Below are 17,229 nucleotides of genomic sequence, written 5' to 3'. Positions count from 1 at the left end.
TCTGGAGATCAATCTCCAACCCAGGACCTAGTCATCTCTCTCGATGACTTCCAGATCAGACCATCTGATAATGTAAGAAGCCTTGGTGTTGTCCTGGATAACCAGCTGATCTTCTCTTCTCACGTAGCCAACATGACAAGATCGTGCCGGTTCCTCCTCTACAACATCAGGAAGATTCGACCATTTCTCACCATGGACGCCACTCAGATCATTGTGCAGTCACTTGTAATCAAACGGTTGGACTACTGCAACTCCCTCCTGGCAGGTGCTCCCATGTCCACTATTAAACCCTTGCAGCTCATTCAGCCCGTCTAGTTTTTAACCAACCTAAACACTGCCACATCACCCCACTGCTGCATTTTCTTCACTGGCTTCCTGTAGCTGCACACATTCAGTTTAAAACTCTGATGCTCGCCTATAAAGCCAAAAATGGACCAGCCCCAAGTTACCTTCGTGGTCTTATCAAACCCCGCTCTGTACGCAACCTCCTAGCCTCTAGTCTCGCTCGACTTGATCCTCCACCCAGGACTCGAGGAAGACAAGCATCAAAGCTCTTCTCTGTACTTGCACCCAAGTGGTGGAATAAGCTTCCCTTGTCTGTCTGAACATCTGAGTCTCTCGCTGTCTTTAAAAAATGATTAAAAACCTTCATCACCTCTTCACTAAGCTGAATTGTACTTACAGTGTATCACAAAAGTGAGTACACCCCTCACATTTCTGCAAATATTTCATTATATCTTTTCATGGGACAACACTATAGACATGAAACTTGGATATAACTTAGAGTAGTCAGTGTACAGCTTGTATAGCAGTGTAGATTTACTGTCTTCTGAAAATAACTCAACACACAGCCATTAATGTCTAAATAGCTGGCAACATAAGTGAGTACACCCCACAGTGAACATGTCCAAATTGTGCCCAAATGTGTCGTTGTCCCTCCCTGGTGTCATGTGTCAAGGTCCCAGGTGTAAATGGGGAGCAGGGCTGTTAAATTTGGTGTTTTGGGTACAATTCTCTCATACTGACCACTGGATATTCAACATGGCACCTCATGGCAAAGAACTCTCTGAGGATGTGAGAAATAGAATTGTTGCTCTCCACAAAGATGGCCTGGGCTATAAGAAGATTGCTAACACCCTGAAACTAAGCTACAGCATGGTGGCCAAGGTCATACAGCGGTTTTCCAGGACAGGTTCCACTCGGAACAGGCTTCGCCAGGGTCGACCAAAGAAGTTGAGTCCACGTGTTCGGCGTCATATCCAGAGGTTGGCTTTAAAAAATAGACACATGAGTGCTGCCAGCATTGCTGCAGAGGTTGAAGACGTGGGAGGTCAGCCTGTCAGTGCTCAGACCATACGCCGCACACTGCATCAACTCGGTCTGCATGGTCGTCATCCCAGAAGGAAGCTGACGCACAAGAAAGCCAGCAAACAGTTTGCTGAAGACAAGCAGTCCAAGAACATGGATTACTGGAATGCCCTGTGGTCTGACGAGACCAAGATAAACTTGTTTGGCTCAGATGGTGTCCAGCATGTGTGGCGGCGCCCTGGTGAGAAGTACCAAGACAACTGTATCTTGCCTACAGTCAAGCATGGTGGTGGTAGCATCATGGTCTTGGGCTGCATGAGTGTTGCTGGCACTGGGGAGCTGCAGTTCATTGAGGGAAACATGAATTCCAACATGTACTGTGACATTCTGAAACAGAGCATGATCCCCTCCCTTCGAAAACTGGGCCTCATGGCAGTTTTCCAACAGGATAACGACCCCAAACACAACCTCCAAGATGACAACTGCCTTGCTGAGGAAGCTGAAGGTAAAGGTGATGGACTAAACCCAATTGAGCACCTGTGGCGCATCCTCAAGTGGAAGGTGGAGGAGTTCAAGGTGTCTAACATCCACCAGCTCCGTGATGTCATCATGGAGGAGTGGAAGAGGATTCCAGTAGCAACCTGTGCAGCTCTGGTGAATTCCATGCCCAGGAGGGTTAAGGCAGTGCTGGATAATAATGGTGGTCACACAAAATATTGACACTTTGGGCACAATTTGGACATGTTCACTGTGGGGTGTACTCACTTATGTTGCCAGCTATTTAGACATTAATGGCTGTGTGTTGAGTTATTTTCAGAAGACAGTAAATCTACACTGCTATACAAGTTGTACACTGACTACTCTGAGTTATATCCAAGTTTCATGTCTATAGTGTTGTCCCATGAAAAGATATAATAAAATATTTGCAAAAATGTGAGGGGTGTACTCACTTTTGTGATACACTGTATTTACTTACTAACGCTCATTCATTTCTTAGGGGAAAAAAAACACTTTTGTTCTAACAGAGTTTGAATTTGAGTAGCATTCAGGTACCTCACGTTTGCTGGTTAATTTGCACTACGAGGCGATCCTAGCGTTACCAAGCATCTTCAGAGTTTGCTTAGTTTATAAATTAAGAAATTAACTGTACATAGACAAACCATTGGAAGCATAACACATTACTGGCTTGTTCTTTTGAGGTGCGGCACAGTCTAGAGAGATGATCACGTGTGTAGAGAAGCACACTTTTACATTGATTATAGAATCTCCAAAGGGACAAAATGCTCTTGTTATGTAAACACATACATCAAACATTATCAGCACACTACACCACAGAAAAGTCTTTTACACTCGCAATCCTACAGCAATTCAGTTAGCAATCGGTTAGTCAAAATGTCCAAGATGTCGAAGTGCAAAGTTTGGAAAAGTCCCAACCAATTCTGTGGCTGCAGGGAGGGGGTGTCAAAACACGAACGAGTGTTTTCGTATTTAAGACGGAGCCTCGCAGTGGACGCTGGATGTTCTAGGTTTACTTTCGACTATTAAAGTAGGCAATGCGGTGTATTGCAGCTTCCATTTATTTTATTATTTACTTTATGAGTGTTGTTTTATGTGGCACTTTTCTTTAAAAAAAATTAGGTCCGTGAAATTAAGCACATTTTGCCGTGAATGTAGTAGGGACCTACTTATAATAAATAAATAAAATACATATTTATCTGAATGCAAACAAAAGTATGAAATAAATATTTTATATTGCTTTTTTTTTCTGCTAGGCACAATGCGGGTAAAAAAGGCTTTTTCATGAGATGGTTCAACTCGGCATTAGTTAAAATAGAACAAAGAACAATTAATAAATATAGCATTTATATGCAAACATATCTTAGATTAATTTGCATTTGTGTCTCTCACAATATGTCAGTCCCATCAGCCCTACTTGGAGTTATTACAAATGGTATAAATCACAAGTATATAAAATCACAATTTTTATTTAAAATTTTTGCCATCGTTGAGCCTTTCCTCCTTAGATATAGCCTATTATGTCTGCATGTGTGTGCTGGACTGGCTGGTAGCACTGCTGGAAACCCTTGATCCCAGCAGTAGTAGTTTAATTTATTGCTGCGTCACCCTCAACATTACCGTGCCTCAACATTACAACTGATCATACATTTTGTCATACATGTGTTTAATGTTTTACTCACAATATTTTTTATATGTAATATGTTTCTAGACTTGACTAACAATTTTAATACAGCAGGAGACACATTTTGGTTGTGTAATTACAAGAAGTAGAGACAGAATGAAGCTCCAGATTACCATTTCCACTTTTAGACTCTTGGTAATTCCACACCCTCTGTTCTGTTCTCTGGTCCACAGTTTTTTCCGGTTCTGAGTTTAATCATCACATTAGTGAATCATCTCCCTCTCTGTATTACTTTCTAACATAAGAATTCTGAATCTGTAAGAATTCTGTTAAGTATAATAAAGTTCACAACGGCTCCGTGTCTTAGGGCTGGATGAATGGAAATCAGGGCAATGGGTGCTCCAGCCCTTTATTATTCCTCTGCGCTCTCTCTGAGTGGATCATTAGAATAGGAAGGACGAGGCAGAAAGGAGATCAAACGAATCTCATCACCCTTTTCCTCCTCTTTCCACTAATCAGCATTGCCTGGCTTTGTTACTCTGTTCTTTCAGCTCCATACAATACATAACACATTACACATGCAGGCGGTGGTGAGCTGGAGGTCTGGTGAAGGAGCAAGGGTAAAATGAAGCATGAAAAGTGAGGTAAAATGACATTATTTAGCAGTGGTGGATGACCTTTAGGTTTTTTAGCAGTGGGATTTTTGCTCAGTTACACAGGTGATGTTTAAACAGTAAACATGTCTATAGACTGGCCCATTGCTTTTTTTTAGGGCTGTCGAAGTTAACGCGATAATAACGCATTAACGCAATCTCAATTTAACGCGATTATAAAAATTAGTGCCGTTAACGCAAATTCTAGTTCATGTTGAGACTTGACTGGTAGAACAAACGTTTTAATGTCGGACTTGCCACCGTTTTTCATTTGCGGTTTGTTAACATAATGTTACCGAGCGTGGTAGTGTCGTAGTAATGCACTTGCATAATAAAGAAGCTGCCAGTCCTCCATTCACGTAACGCTAGGACGGACACTTAAAAATCCTCCTTTTGGAGTGAACTGGTTTCATTTTTGATCAATATTATTTACCATTGGCTCAGGTACATGTCGAAACAGAGCTACCACTGGCCAATCGGAGAAGGTCCGCCCTCTAAATGCTAGTCTGTGATTGGGTGGTTGAATTTCGCCCGCCCTCTCTGTTTTGTAAACACCGCTACTTGAGTCAATCACTCAGCTCTCATGATCAGGAACGCGGTGAAAATGCCAAAAAGTAAACTTTTGAGGCAGCGATGAACGGACCTAAATATGAAAAGACACAACATTTAGTGAGTAAAACAGTCATTTGTTATATAATTCTTGCTTAAATTGGTCAAAAACTCTGTTATATGGGTTCTGGATTCATTCTGTGTGTTGCAGTAGCATGTCCCCCTGTTCCTAATATGATGTCCGGCTTTTTGGGGTGTAATGTCCTCCTTTTTGTTACTATGAATCTGGCCACCCTAGTCTAAACACACTCAGTTCGTGTAGAAACGTCCATTAAACCACTGGATAGTATTACTGCCTAGTATGTGAGTGAATAAAACAGTTTTCTCTTGTCCCAGCAGTTTTTAACATCAGTACATTTAGCATAAAATGTGTTCACCATTTTAACTGTAACATTTCACTTAAAAATCCTTGTTTTCTATAACATTTACACAGATTTTTTTTAATGCGATTAATCGCGATTAACTATATGAAATTCTGAGATTAATCGCGATTAAAAAATTTAATCGTTTGACAGCCCTACTTTTTTTAACAGGTAGCTTTGAATCAGCAGTCACAAATTTGTAGTTCCTGCCTGTCTGCTATGGTACAGTCTCAAGCAAGTTGGAAATGGGTGCAAAAAAGGTCCTTTATTCATCTGGTTCTGGGATTTATCCGTTTAAGGAAACAAGGTACTCTGCCAAATACATGTACATGTTCGATTAGTCAATTCTTAAATTGCCCATAGATGTGGGTAATTGAAAGCCTTTGTTAAGGTTGTACTCTTACGTTTTTCCTGTGTCTCCCAGACAGGGTGAGTGCTTACTTCAACCCTGACCAGGATAAATCTACATAAACTCCATATATTAATAAATGAATAACTTCATGTTTTGGCCAGCTTTATAGCTTTGAGTTAATTTAAGTGTACTATGATTAAGTCTTACATACACTATATGGATAAAAAGTTAGTGGACACGCCTACTGATGGTTCCTGACTTAGTTCATGTGTCCTAGCCACACAATTGCTAACAAGTATATTATGTTTCTAATGCTAACACACAGACACATTCTTAAATCTTGTGAAAAGCCTTCTCAGAAGCATGGAGGCTGGTATAGCCTCAGTCACATGGTTCTGAAATGGAATGTCCAATAATCTCATGGTTTGGTGTCCACATACTTTTGACCCTATAGTACATTTTGGAAATTTGTTTGTTGCTGGCAAGTTACTTAACCTAGCACCTTTAAAAAAATAACATTAACAAACCCTAACAGTGAAGAACAGTGACCTCACCGTATTCAGTTTGGTTGATATGTTGTGGTTGATTGGACATGACAGAGCGAGGGGTCAGAAAATATTCAGCTGTAAAAGAAGTCAGGAGCAATCTGACCATACAAACAAACATGAAAATAAAAGCCCTTCACACTGAAAAACGATGTCACAAAATATGGGTGGAATGCTGCTTCTTAAGTTTTATAGGACTTGTCACTACAAAGAGTGCCTGTCAAAAATGTGTGAAAATCAGAAGCAAAACATGCAAGAAATAAGTCAAAATAAAGCAGAACTGCTGCTGCATTTGTCCTGCATTTACTGTGATTTTTAATAATAATCACAAATAAAAAAAAAAAATCCAAGCAATAATAACACAACCGGGATGATTTGACAGTAATCATATGTTGGCACACTGCAAAACATTCTATGGCAAGTTTATTTTCCATTAAAAAATGATAATAAATGTAGTGTTTATATTAAAACTAAAATGAATTTGCATTTGTGTATCACAATATAAGTAAGTCTAAAAAATAAAACGTTACCGTTAACCTTACAATGAGTGATAATGGGCGGCACGGTGGCTCAGTGAGTAGCACTGTCGCCTCACAGCAAGAAGGTCCTGGGTTTGATCCCCAGGTGGGGGGGTCCGGGTCCTTTCTGTGTGGTTTGCATGTTCTCCCCGTGTCCATGTGGGTTTCCTCCGGGTGCTCCGGTTTCCTCCCACAGTCCAAAGACATGCAAGTGAGGTGAATTGGAGATACAAAATTGTCCATGACTGTGTTTGATATAACCTTGTGAACTGATGAATCTTGTGTAATGAGTAACTACCGTTCCTGTCATGAATGTAACCAAAGTGTAAAACATGACGTTAAAATCTTAATAAACAAACAATGAGTGATTACAAATGCTATAAATCACAAATATATCAAACCACAATTGTATTTTATTTTCAGTTTTTACCATCGTTAAGCCTTTCCTCTAGATATAGCCTATTATGTCTGTATGTGCCCGCTGGACTGGCTGGTAGCACTGCTGGGGATTCCTATCCTGGATCCCAGCAGTAGTGGTCTAGTTTAATTTATCGCTGCGCCACCCAAGCGCCTCAACATCACAATTGTATCATACATTTTGTCTTACATGTGTTTAATGTTTTACTCATAATATTTCTGGACTTGACTAACAGATGATATTACAGCAGGAGGTAGACACATTTTGGGTGTGTAGTTACCAAAAGCACAGACAGAATAAAACACTGTATTGCTACCATCTCCTCTAAACAATAACATCCCAGGCCAAATGTCATGTTTTGGTAAACATGCTGCATTCAGCAAATAAATGCTGATTTAAACAAGAATTACCATCATTAAGTTGGTTTCCTGTTGAGTATACATTTTTAACATAGCAAATCGATATTACATAAAACTGTAAATCACACTGAATACAGTGTCAATTGGTTCTGGGAGTGGCGTTGAGTTTATAAGGCGTTGAGTTTTAAGACATTTTTTTCCCATAAGGATGTATGGGAAACCTGTTTATGTGCTCCATGGTCCTGTGCATATATTTTAAGCTAATGTAAAACAATGGGGTTGTTTTTGACACTTTTACACTGAAAATAACACAAGCATAATATAAATACACTAAAATACAATTAAAAACAGGTAAAAATCAATATAAACATACAATAAAACCTGCATTTTACCCTTACTTCTTTATTGTTTAATTATGCTTCTTAATTAGTGAAGAAAACTTATAAACAGTAATAATTAAGAGGTTTAATGTTTCGATGTCGTTCTTTTAATACATTAAGTCACGTTAAGTTTTTTTTTTTTAATGACAAGCATTTAATTTTTTTAATTTATTTTTTTCCCCTTTTTCTCCCCCTTTAGCGCATCCAATTGTTCAATTTGCATCGTGCTTCCTCTCTGTCTATGCCGAACCCTGCCCTGACCGAGGAGATTGAAGCTAACCCATATCCCCTCCGAAACATGGGCAGCAGCCGGATGCATTTTTGCCACCCGCACATCGATGAGTGTGGTGCCACCTAGCGTTGCATGCGGAGAGACACACCCTAAGGGCACTCTTCCTCATCTCTGTGCAGGCGCCTCTAATCAGCCGGCAGAGGTCGTAATCGCATTCTGACAGAGAGAGACCCACATCAGGTTCTTTGTCCCACCCCCAACTGAGCAACCGGCCAATCGTTGCTCATACAGCCACTCAGCCTCGAACCGGGGAGGCAGAGCTGGATTCGATACGAGTTACTCAGAATCCAGCTCTGGTTGCAACGTGTCTTTTTACCGCTGCGCCACCTAAACGGCTATGACAAGCATTTTAGACGGTGGCTAAGTGGGTAGCAATGTTGCCTCACAGCAAGAAGGCCCTGGGTTCAATCCCCATGTGGGGTGGTTCGGGTCCTTTCTGTGTGGAGTTTGCATGTTCAGCTGATTCTCACAATTTCTCAGAACCCCGAGCTACAACACAAGTTTAAAAGTGAAACAGGAGGAAAATCCAGCTAAACACAGATACATGTGGATGCTTTCAGAGTGTATTTGGTTATTATTTCACACAAATGCTGATTCATATTGTATTCGCACTTTGATGACGTTTTGATGACACATTGAGATTAAGGGAAACTGAGTTTAAGGGTACACATTTTTTGATAAAGAGTGTTGAGTTTCAAAGTTTTTGAGTTTAGGGGGCGTTGAGTTACAAGGTACCACTGTACTACTAAAATAAATGCAGGTTCAATTGACGGACGTCTCCAACTAAGAGCTAGTGTGACTGAGGTTAAAAGCTGGATACGTTTTATTTATTTACTTATTTTTCTTTATTGATTCTCAGTTGGAATACTCATACTGATCTGCTGCTGATCTGTTAGTGTTACTCCTTTTTCTCTATGGACTCGGTTAAATTCGATGTATGATCCATTTCTAAAACCTAGCGATTCTCACCTATGACATTCATCCTACGTTCAGTTTGTGATGTTAAAAAAGACGTCTGGCTCTCCTCTTCACTCCATCGCCTCATGCATTGATTCTGTTCTGCAGACTGAATTTGTTCCGCTCGTTCTTCCTAAGTCCTTCCAGATTCTGCCAAAGGTTTATCCTATCTTACACACACACATGCACACACACTTTTCTAAATCCAGACTGCCGCTGTTTCAGTTTAGATCAGATTTACTGAAACGCTTGATTTGATTTATTTATTTTAATACTTCACAGTGTATGGACATTTCTGAAATCAGTACAATATGCAGAATGAAAGGAGAGCAGTCTGAAAATTGTATGCTGGTACATTATCCCTCCACAGGACTATTTATGAAGATAAACAATCGAAAGAAAACACAAATGACACAAATGTGTGTATCACACATGAAACAAGCTCTACTATATGTTTTTTTTATTTATGCATTTTCTCCCCTTTTTCTCCCTTTTAGCGCGTCCAATTGCCCAATTGCGTCATGCTTCCTCTCCATCAATGCCGATCCCTGCTCTGATTGAGGAGAACAAATCTAACCCATGCCCCCTCCGACAGGTGGGCAGCATGCCATATGCATCTTATCACCTACACTTTGAGAGCTCTTTTTTCTTATCTCTGTGCAATCAGCCAGCAGAGGTCGTAATTGCACCAGTCATGATAGAGACCGACCCCATCCGGCTTAGTCCCGCCCATATCTGAACAACTGGCCAATCGTTGTTCATGTGGCCACTCAGCCTTAGCCGGCAGGCAGAGCTGAGATTTGATACGATGTATTCGAGATCCCAGCTCTGGTTCCAGCGTGTGTTTTTACCGCTGTGCCACCTGAGCAGCAAGCTCTACTATATTCAACTGACTGAGTTTTTACTGAAAATGTAAGCACCTTCTGAAATTCTTTCACCCATGACTGCTGACTCAGATATTAATTGGCAATTTACAGGGTAGATGTTATGCATAAGACAACCCTGAGCTAAAATGTCAAATTAACCACGTGAATACCTACTTTGGTGCTAGATAAAGATGCAATCAAATCCATGATACTGTTTGTTTAGATCATTAAAATGTGTAACGTTTGAAACATATCTTTGTCAGACTGATAAGTAGGCTGCAGTAGCTTTGAGGATTTGTTTCTGCAAATCCTGATTGAGCCCTTAATGTTTTATTCAACTTTGATCAGGATTTTAGGATTTTCAGACAAAAGCAATCAGAAAGCCACACTTGCTATTCCTCTCACACTAGACCTGCAAACACGACGGGCCAAACGTTTTTATGGGTGCATGTGTGTTTGAGTGTGTTTGAACATGGACAGGCTATTTTTTTGTATTCCCTCTCGTGTGTGTGTGTGTGTGTGTGTGTGTGTGTGTTGGTGTCGGTGTCTAGATAAGCTGACTATATATTTATTTTTGCAGCGTGATGTTTGAAGAAAAATGGGCACTAACACAACTGTTTCATATGTGCCAGAATATTGCTGGTTCTTTTTTATTTGTAGTGATGTTTGCACACTGTTCTTTGTTGGAGGCGAGTAACAATAAACAGAGCCCTAACTTGAACCCCTTTGGAGGGAACTAGAATGTTTATGCTAGCCAGTTTTTCTTTTCAGTTTTCCAAAATTAGTGCTTTACTTCACAAATACTCTTCATGGTACGGGGTGCTTCTTAGTGACTGGGAGCTTGGTGAGAATTGTGGGACAGTTGAATGAACATCGAACATCTGACAGTGTAAATAGATGTGCCTTGATGATTGGGATGAACTGCCCAAATAGGGCTGGACGGTATGTCCAAATATTTGTATTACGGTATTTTTTAAGATTCTGATGGTATTTTTTGTATGACTGGGATGTTTTATATGTCTGTGGCTGATTTTACCATCATAAGTACCTAGAATATAAAAGGTTTTCATTTCACCACGTATATAATGAAGGTTTTGAGTACTAGAAGCTTTGCTTGGCCCACAAAATGACACAATATAATCAGTACGTGTGAAACAGGTGCAATATATACAAAGTATTATACAATTACCGTTAGCTCTCCTTTTAACAAGTAAAACGACGTTCGCAGTCTCTTGGTCACCACTGATGAAGTGCACAGTTATACATCTCTACTGACTCTATGACTCTACTGATTGTACTGATTGTACAACTTGATCACAGGTCTGTTGTAAAAAAGTGGACGACTTTATATAGCTACACTTCCAGCTTTCTTTGGTGTTGTTGGTATAACGTCGGTATAGCAATTAAACTGAAGTATTTTGGCCCTGGTAGTAACTTTTCTTAACCGTTTGCTTTTTTGCAACAACCGTAAACAGACAAACCGTATATACAGTATATATTGTTTTAATCTGTGTTGGAACAACAACAACAACTTCTAAACTGCTGGCACAGCTCATTTCTTTGCTGTTTTTGTTTATTTTTTTTCACCATATTGAGAAAACCTCCCTTATCTGTTAACACTGTTATGCTAACGCTACCTGGTTAACAAGTATCTAATCTGCACAATGCTCCATAGCGCTTTTAGGGGTGAACAATATTATATGATTTGCTGCCTATTGCTATAGCACTATGCCCAAAGTTTGTAGAGACCACAAAGACCTGCAGCCCTAACTGCAGTTTAATAGGGCTTCTAGAAGTATTGCATAAAGGGTCTGATTACTTTTGTGATTAGAGATTTTAGTTATAGATTTTGCATCAGTATGATTGATGACAAAAAATCCACAAAACAATAATGTGTGCAAAACTTTTAACGGGTCTAAATACCTTCCAAGTCCAAGGTCAAATAAAATAATGGTTTCATTCCAGTCTACTGCTGAGAAGAGTTATTACACTGAACATGACCAGCTTCGCACTTTAATACAGATACATTTGTTGGCTTTTCTCTCAGCCCCCCTGTATGCATCAGTGAATGTAAACACACAATATAGGGCACACCATGAAGACGTAAATTACTTTCTCAGGATGAAAATAGGGATTATTGGATTTTACTTACGCTATATTAAATATTGAGCATGGCAATTCAAGGCTTATATAGAAGTACTCATTTATTAAAGTCTCATTTTCTTATATATCACTACGGCTTTTCACAACATCTCTATCTCTGTGGAGGTGTACATCCTCTTTTTTGATGGATTTGAAACCTGGTGATGCTACTGCTATACATACTTTACAAGGATTTACAAAATGTTCTTGTCATTAACTAGGGAAGGAATGTAGAAGAAATATAAATATTCATATATAGTCATTTTTAAATAGTCATGATGGCTCTTTAGTACAGTAGTGTATGTGTTGGGACAGAGCCAGAGATATTCATAAGCAACTGTCTTTCACTCTTGCATTGTATTTGAGACAATGGCTATTGTAAAATATTGCTATGCATATAAATCTGACCTGCCTTTACTTGACCTTTACATTATGTTAAAACAGAATATGCTCTTTAAGATGGTTAAACATCAATACTGTACAGTATAAATGCTGGTTTATTCTATAACCATATGATGTGTTCTAGAGAATTAGCGTTTTAGTGCTGGCTTGAGTGATGAGCTGATAGCTGGATTCTGATCGCCTAAGCTGATGTCAAGCTACGTTATGTCAATTTCAATTTAGATGGCACTTTAAATACAAACCTGTTATTGTAGTATGAGTCTTAATGAGATATGTATCTGGAGAATTTGGATTTTAACAGCACTGAAACTGAGTGCAGCAACACACTAAAACCTGTCCCAACACCAGTACATTTTAATACATAAAATGCAGAAAACAATGTTGCAGACTTAGGTAAACAAGCTGAGTCTTATTGCACTGGTATACTTTTTGCCTACTTTCCAATGGGTAACAGCAGACTTTCAGTGCCAATGCACCACTATTCATTTTTACCACCTATAATGGGATTTCTTCTAATAATACAATGCAGTCTGTACAGCTGTAGTCAGTTTGTACCTTACAAAGAGTAATATTAATTTTTAACACTGAACTGACATCTGGTAATTTGTACTAGTGTTTTCATGGCTGTATAACAAACCACAGTCTATGTTTAACATAGGCTGCATCCGAAATCACATACTTCCATACTGAACAGCACACGAAAGCAGTACGAGAGAGCGGTTAGTATGTCCGAATACGTAGTATTCATTAAACAGTACGCGAAAAGTAGATGACCTACTGCAAACGATGCACACTTACAGTCCAATGATTTATCCAATAATTCATCTGAAGCTGCAAAGGCGTCCATAGCGAAGAAGAAAGATGGCGGAAAGCGGAGTAAGACAAACATCAAAAATGCTATGGTTAATTAAAACCCTGAGTAACGTTATGAGTAGCTTCGTGGAGAACGACAGAATAAATTTTGTCCGATTTTAAAATTGTTATAACTGTGGCGATGTGACGTCATGCATCACGTGACGTTGGTAAGGTTGCATGTGTACTTCACACTTGCGTACTGAAAAAGCTTACTGCTTTACTGGCCGAGGGTTAGGGTTAGGGTTAGAAAAGAAGACAGTCAAATGGATCCTTGGCCAATTTAAATCTAACCTCTCCATCAAAGCCCAGCTAACCAAAATGAATGTTTTGGACACATTTTAATAAGCTCAAGTTCATTGGACAAGACAACTATGCTTGGAAGACTGTGGCCAGCAACAATATAAATGCATACAATTAGAGGAATACTTCTAAATAATATAATTAATCTGGCCCTAGGGTTGCGGAGGGTTGCAGAATGTGTGAATCTGAGAATCATAATAAAACTTCATATTGACTTGAATAGTAAAACTGGCTTGAATAGTAAATATGAAGAAACATAATAAAAATGCTATTTAACTGTCACTAAAACTGACTTTCCCGACTGCAATTTGAAATCACTTTTATTGCAATGGGGAGGAGGAGATGGCAACAAAACTATAAAAGCATTCAAGATATGAGAGCCAAAATGGATTATGAATTCATCCTTGTTTCAGCACATGACCACTTCACTGCCTGGTCTTAATTAGTAAACACGTGACTGACAAGTATACGTGGACACACAGCAAATCAGTAGTAGTGATGCTGCAGATCACTCTTCAATTATTGAGTAAAAAAAGCAAGCTCAGCTCTTTACTGAATCCTCGGCACAGTGATTTACAATCCATACACACACATACACACACTGCTTATATGTAAAATACTATATTTTCTCCTGTACTTGAGGAATTGAGATCTTTTACAAGGGGATTCACACTTTATTGGAATATACATGAAATAGCCTTCCTGGGTAATGATTAAATTATTGTATTATTAATATTATGTACCTGTTAGCAAAGGGGTAACTAAGACAGGACTAGTTTCCCCCTTTCCCCAGAACTTATCTATCCCAGGCACAACCAATGGGTGGAATTGTAACCCTGACTTTATAATACTAGGGCTAGTAATGTAAAATAATTGTATTGCTTAACAATGCCTTTTATAAGAGGGCTAAAAACATTGAGCAATCTGTGTCCAGAAAATATGGCTTAGTGGCTTTTCAGTACCTGTTATCTACATTAGCTACATGGTTTCAGAGCAAAACATGAACAAGCAATTCAAAGTGGAAAAGACTGTACATGACAGTTTTAGTTGTGTGTTTCCCCCCCTCTCCTAATGTTTACAAGTGATACACTGTGTTATATTCTTTCCAAATCTACTCATCACTTCAATTTGTAATACTGCAGCAGTAATACACAGTCATCATTTACAGCTGTTGGTTCCTAGAAATGGTCATTTGCTGCTTGTCCCGTTTTCCCCTGCTTTCATGTCTTACCTACACTCCCCCACCAAAAAAAAGACATTTTATCAGTAAAGGAAAAAGAAAAAGCTAACCTGTAAATAATGCATGCGCTGTTCCGGCATGTGTCGCAGTTGGCTGTGTCCTGTCCGGTCCGATAGGAGAGGCTGGTGGAGATAAAGAGAGAGGACGGGTCATTAGGGAATTCGGTTAGTCAGTTGGTCCCCCAAAACATGCATGTGTTATCTGTCTTGTCCTTTCTTATTAACAGCTCAAGGTTACAACACACGCACACACACGTTAGCATTCCATACACACCTGCTTCCTGCATAGGCTCTACATCACAGAGGATCCTGTATCCTTATTTACTATAAAATATTAATTTTAATCCATTATTCTACATTTTCCCATACATAATGATAAAGTGAAAACATGTTTAGACCCTTGATTCAATCCTTTGAAGGAGCCTCTTTGCCAGCAAATACAGGTGCACGTCTTCTTGAATGCATCTGTACAAGCTTTGCACACCTGGATTTAAGCAGTTTATCCCATCATTCATGTCACATCCTTTTAAGCCCTGTCAGTTTTGATGGCAAGCATGTGTGAACTGCTATCTTCAATTTGCTGTGACTGGTTCAAAGACTTGCCCTAAGTTCACTGTAGTGTTGTTTTGGCTGCATGCTTTGTGCCATACAAAAAGGTGATCCTTAGCCACGGTACTCTTTCGATTCAGAATTACTGAGACCACTGTGGTCCTGGAGCACTCAACCTTAGATTTTGTTTTATAATCTTGACCTATTTTGTCTTGCCACAGACATTTATAATCTGCTAAAAGGGGCGGCACGGTGGCTCAGTTGGTAGCACTGTCGCCTCACAACAAGAAGGTCTTGGGTTTGATCCCCAGGTGGGGTGATCCGGGTCCTTTCTGTGTGGAGTTTGGATGTCCTCCCCATATCTGCGTCGGTTTCCTCAGGGAGCTCAGGTTTCCTCTTACAGTCCAAAGACATGCAAGTGAGGTGAATTGAAGATACAAAATTGTCCATGACTGTGTTCGATATAACTTGTGAACTGATGAACCTTGTGTAATGAGTAACTACTGTTTCCTGTCATGGATGTAACCAAAGTGTAAAACACGACATTAAAATCCTACTAAATAAGTACTCTACTAAAAAAAGTTTTTACTTTGTCATTATGAGTAGTTAAATATAGACAATTTATATTTAAAATCAAATACACCACACAAAAAAGTGTGCAAGTTTAAGGGGTCCCCTGGATATTAGCGCTTTGCTTTTGCGCCATAGTTTTTTCTCCTTTAAAGATTGTATCCCCTGATTACAGGCCACTATAAATAATGGATAAAAATGTTTTTCTCTATTAAATATATATATATATTAGACCTCCCACTGACTTGCTGACATCTTTATAGTTTATTCCTATAGCTCTGTCAATTCATCAACTATGAATATCATAATTTTCCTCAAGTAGCTCTGCATGGAGCAATTTTATGTTCTATAATATTCTCAGCCATGTGGATCTCAGGGCTTTGCATGATATTATGTGATGTTAGCCTTCTCTTAAAGCTAGAAACAAGATGTGCTTATCATGGCACACACACAGAACCGCTTACTGACCTTTCTACTGATTAATTACCTTTTGGATTAAAATTGGTGTGCAGCTATTACATTTAGGACATTTAGCAGATGCGTTTTTCCAAAGCGACTGAATACAATGCAAGCAATTAAAGGCTAAGGGCCCTGACTGTAGCAACTGATCACTAGTCCAGTATCTTAACTGCAGGGAGCCCTCACTAGCCTCGACTCATTAACTCAACTCATTAGTACCTCACTCCAGAAGAAAGAACTGAAGCGGATGTACAATGATGTTCCTCTATTAGCACTGTTGTACTTTGGGTATATATTTTATACTGTAGTGATAATGTGTTGGTAAAGTTTTATTTATTGCACAAGAAGGCAGTTTTTTCTGCACTTCCAGGCTTTCTGTGATATTTACCGCACTGTTTCTAAAGTGCTTTGTGTTTTATTTACATAATGAAAAAGAGAATTCAATAAAAGTTTGTCCATCCAAATAGAATGCATTCTTTTACTAAACTAGCAACAGTTTTATCACAGACACTTCCAAATACAATTACTGACTGTAGTCCATCTGTTTCTCTATATACTTTTTTATCCTGTTTTCACCCTGTTCTTCAATGGTCAGGACCCCCACAGGACCACCACAGAGCAGGTATTATTTGGGTGGTGGATGATTCTCAGCACTGCAGTGACACTGACATGGTGGTGGTGTGTTAGTGTGTGTTGTGCTGGTATGAGTGGATAAGACACAGCAGCTCTGCTGGAGTTTTTAAATACCGTGTCCACTCACTGTCCACTCAATTAGACACTCCTACCTAGTTGGTCCACCTTGTAGATGTAAAGTCAGACATCACTCATCTATTGATGCTGTTTGAGTTGGTCATCTTCTAGACCTTCATCAGTGGTCACAAGATGCTGCCCATGGGGCACTGTTGGCTGGATATTTTTGGTTAGTGGACTATTCTCAGTCCAGCAGTGACAGTG

At 39.4% G+C, this 17,229-nt stretch overlaps 2 protein-coding genes across 4 annotated transcripts in view; one reads left to right on the top strand and one right to left on the bottom strand.

Annotated features, from left to right (window-relative positions):
• Positions 1-17,229, top strand: part of dock1 (dedicator of cytokinesis 1) — a 469,250-nt gene that overhangs the window by 235,017 nt on the left and 217,004 nt on the right. The gene's annotated exons all lie outside the window — the stretch shown is intronic.
• The window catches only part of LOC134321265 (inhibitory synaptic factor 2A), a 66,224-nt gene that overhangs the window by 19,823 nt on the left and 29,172 nt on the right, over positions 1-17,229 (bottom strand). Inside the window, exon 3 of the mRNA XM_063002903.1 lies at positions 14,749-14,820. Within this exon, the coding sequence (XP_062858973.1) occupies positions 14,749-14,820 (72 nt within the window). The remainder of the gene's footprint in view (positions 1-14,748; positions 14,821-17,229) is intronic.

This window comes from Trichomycterus rosablanca, chromosome 10 (genome assembly GCF_030014385.1).
Source record: "Trichomycterus rosablanca isolate fTriRos1 chromosome 10, fTriRos1.hap1, whole genome shotgun sequence".
NCBI classification, from domain to species: domain Eukaryota; kingdom Metazoa; phylum Chordata; class Actinopteri; order Siluriformes; family Trichomycteridae; genus Trichomycterus; species Trichomycterus rosablanca.
The sequence above is the reverse complement of the archived record's forward strand: the minus strand, read 5'-3'. Positions and strand labels throughout refer to the sequence as shown.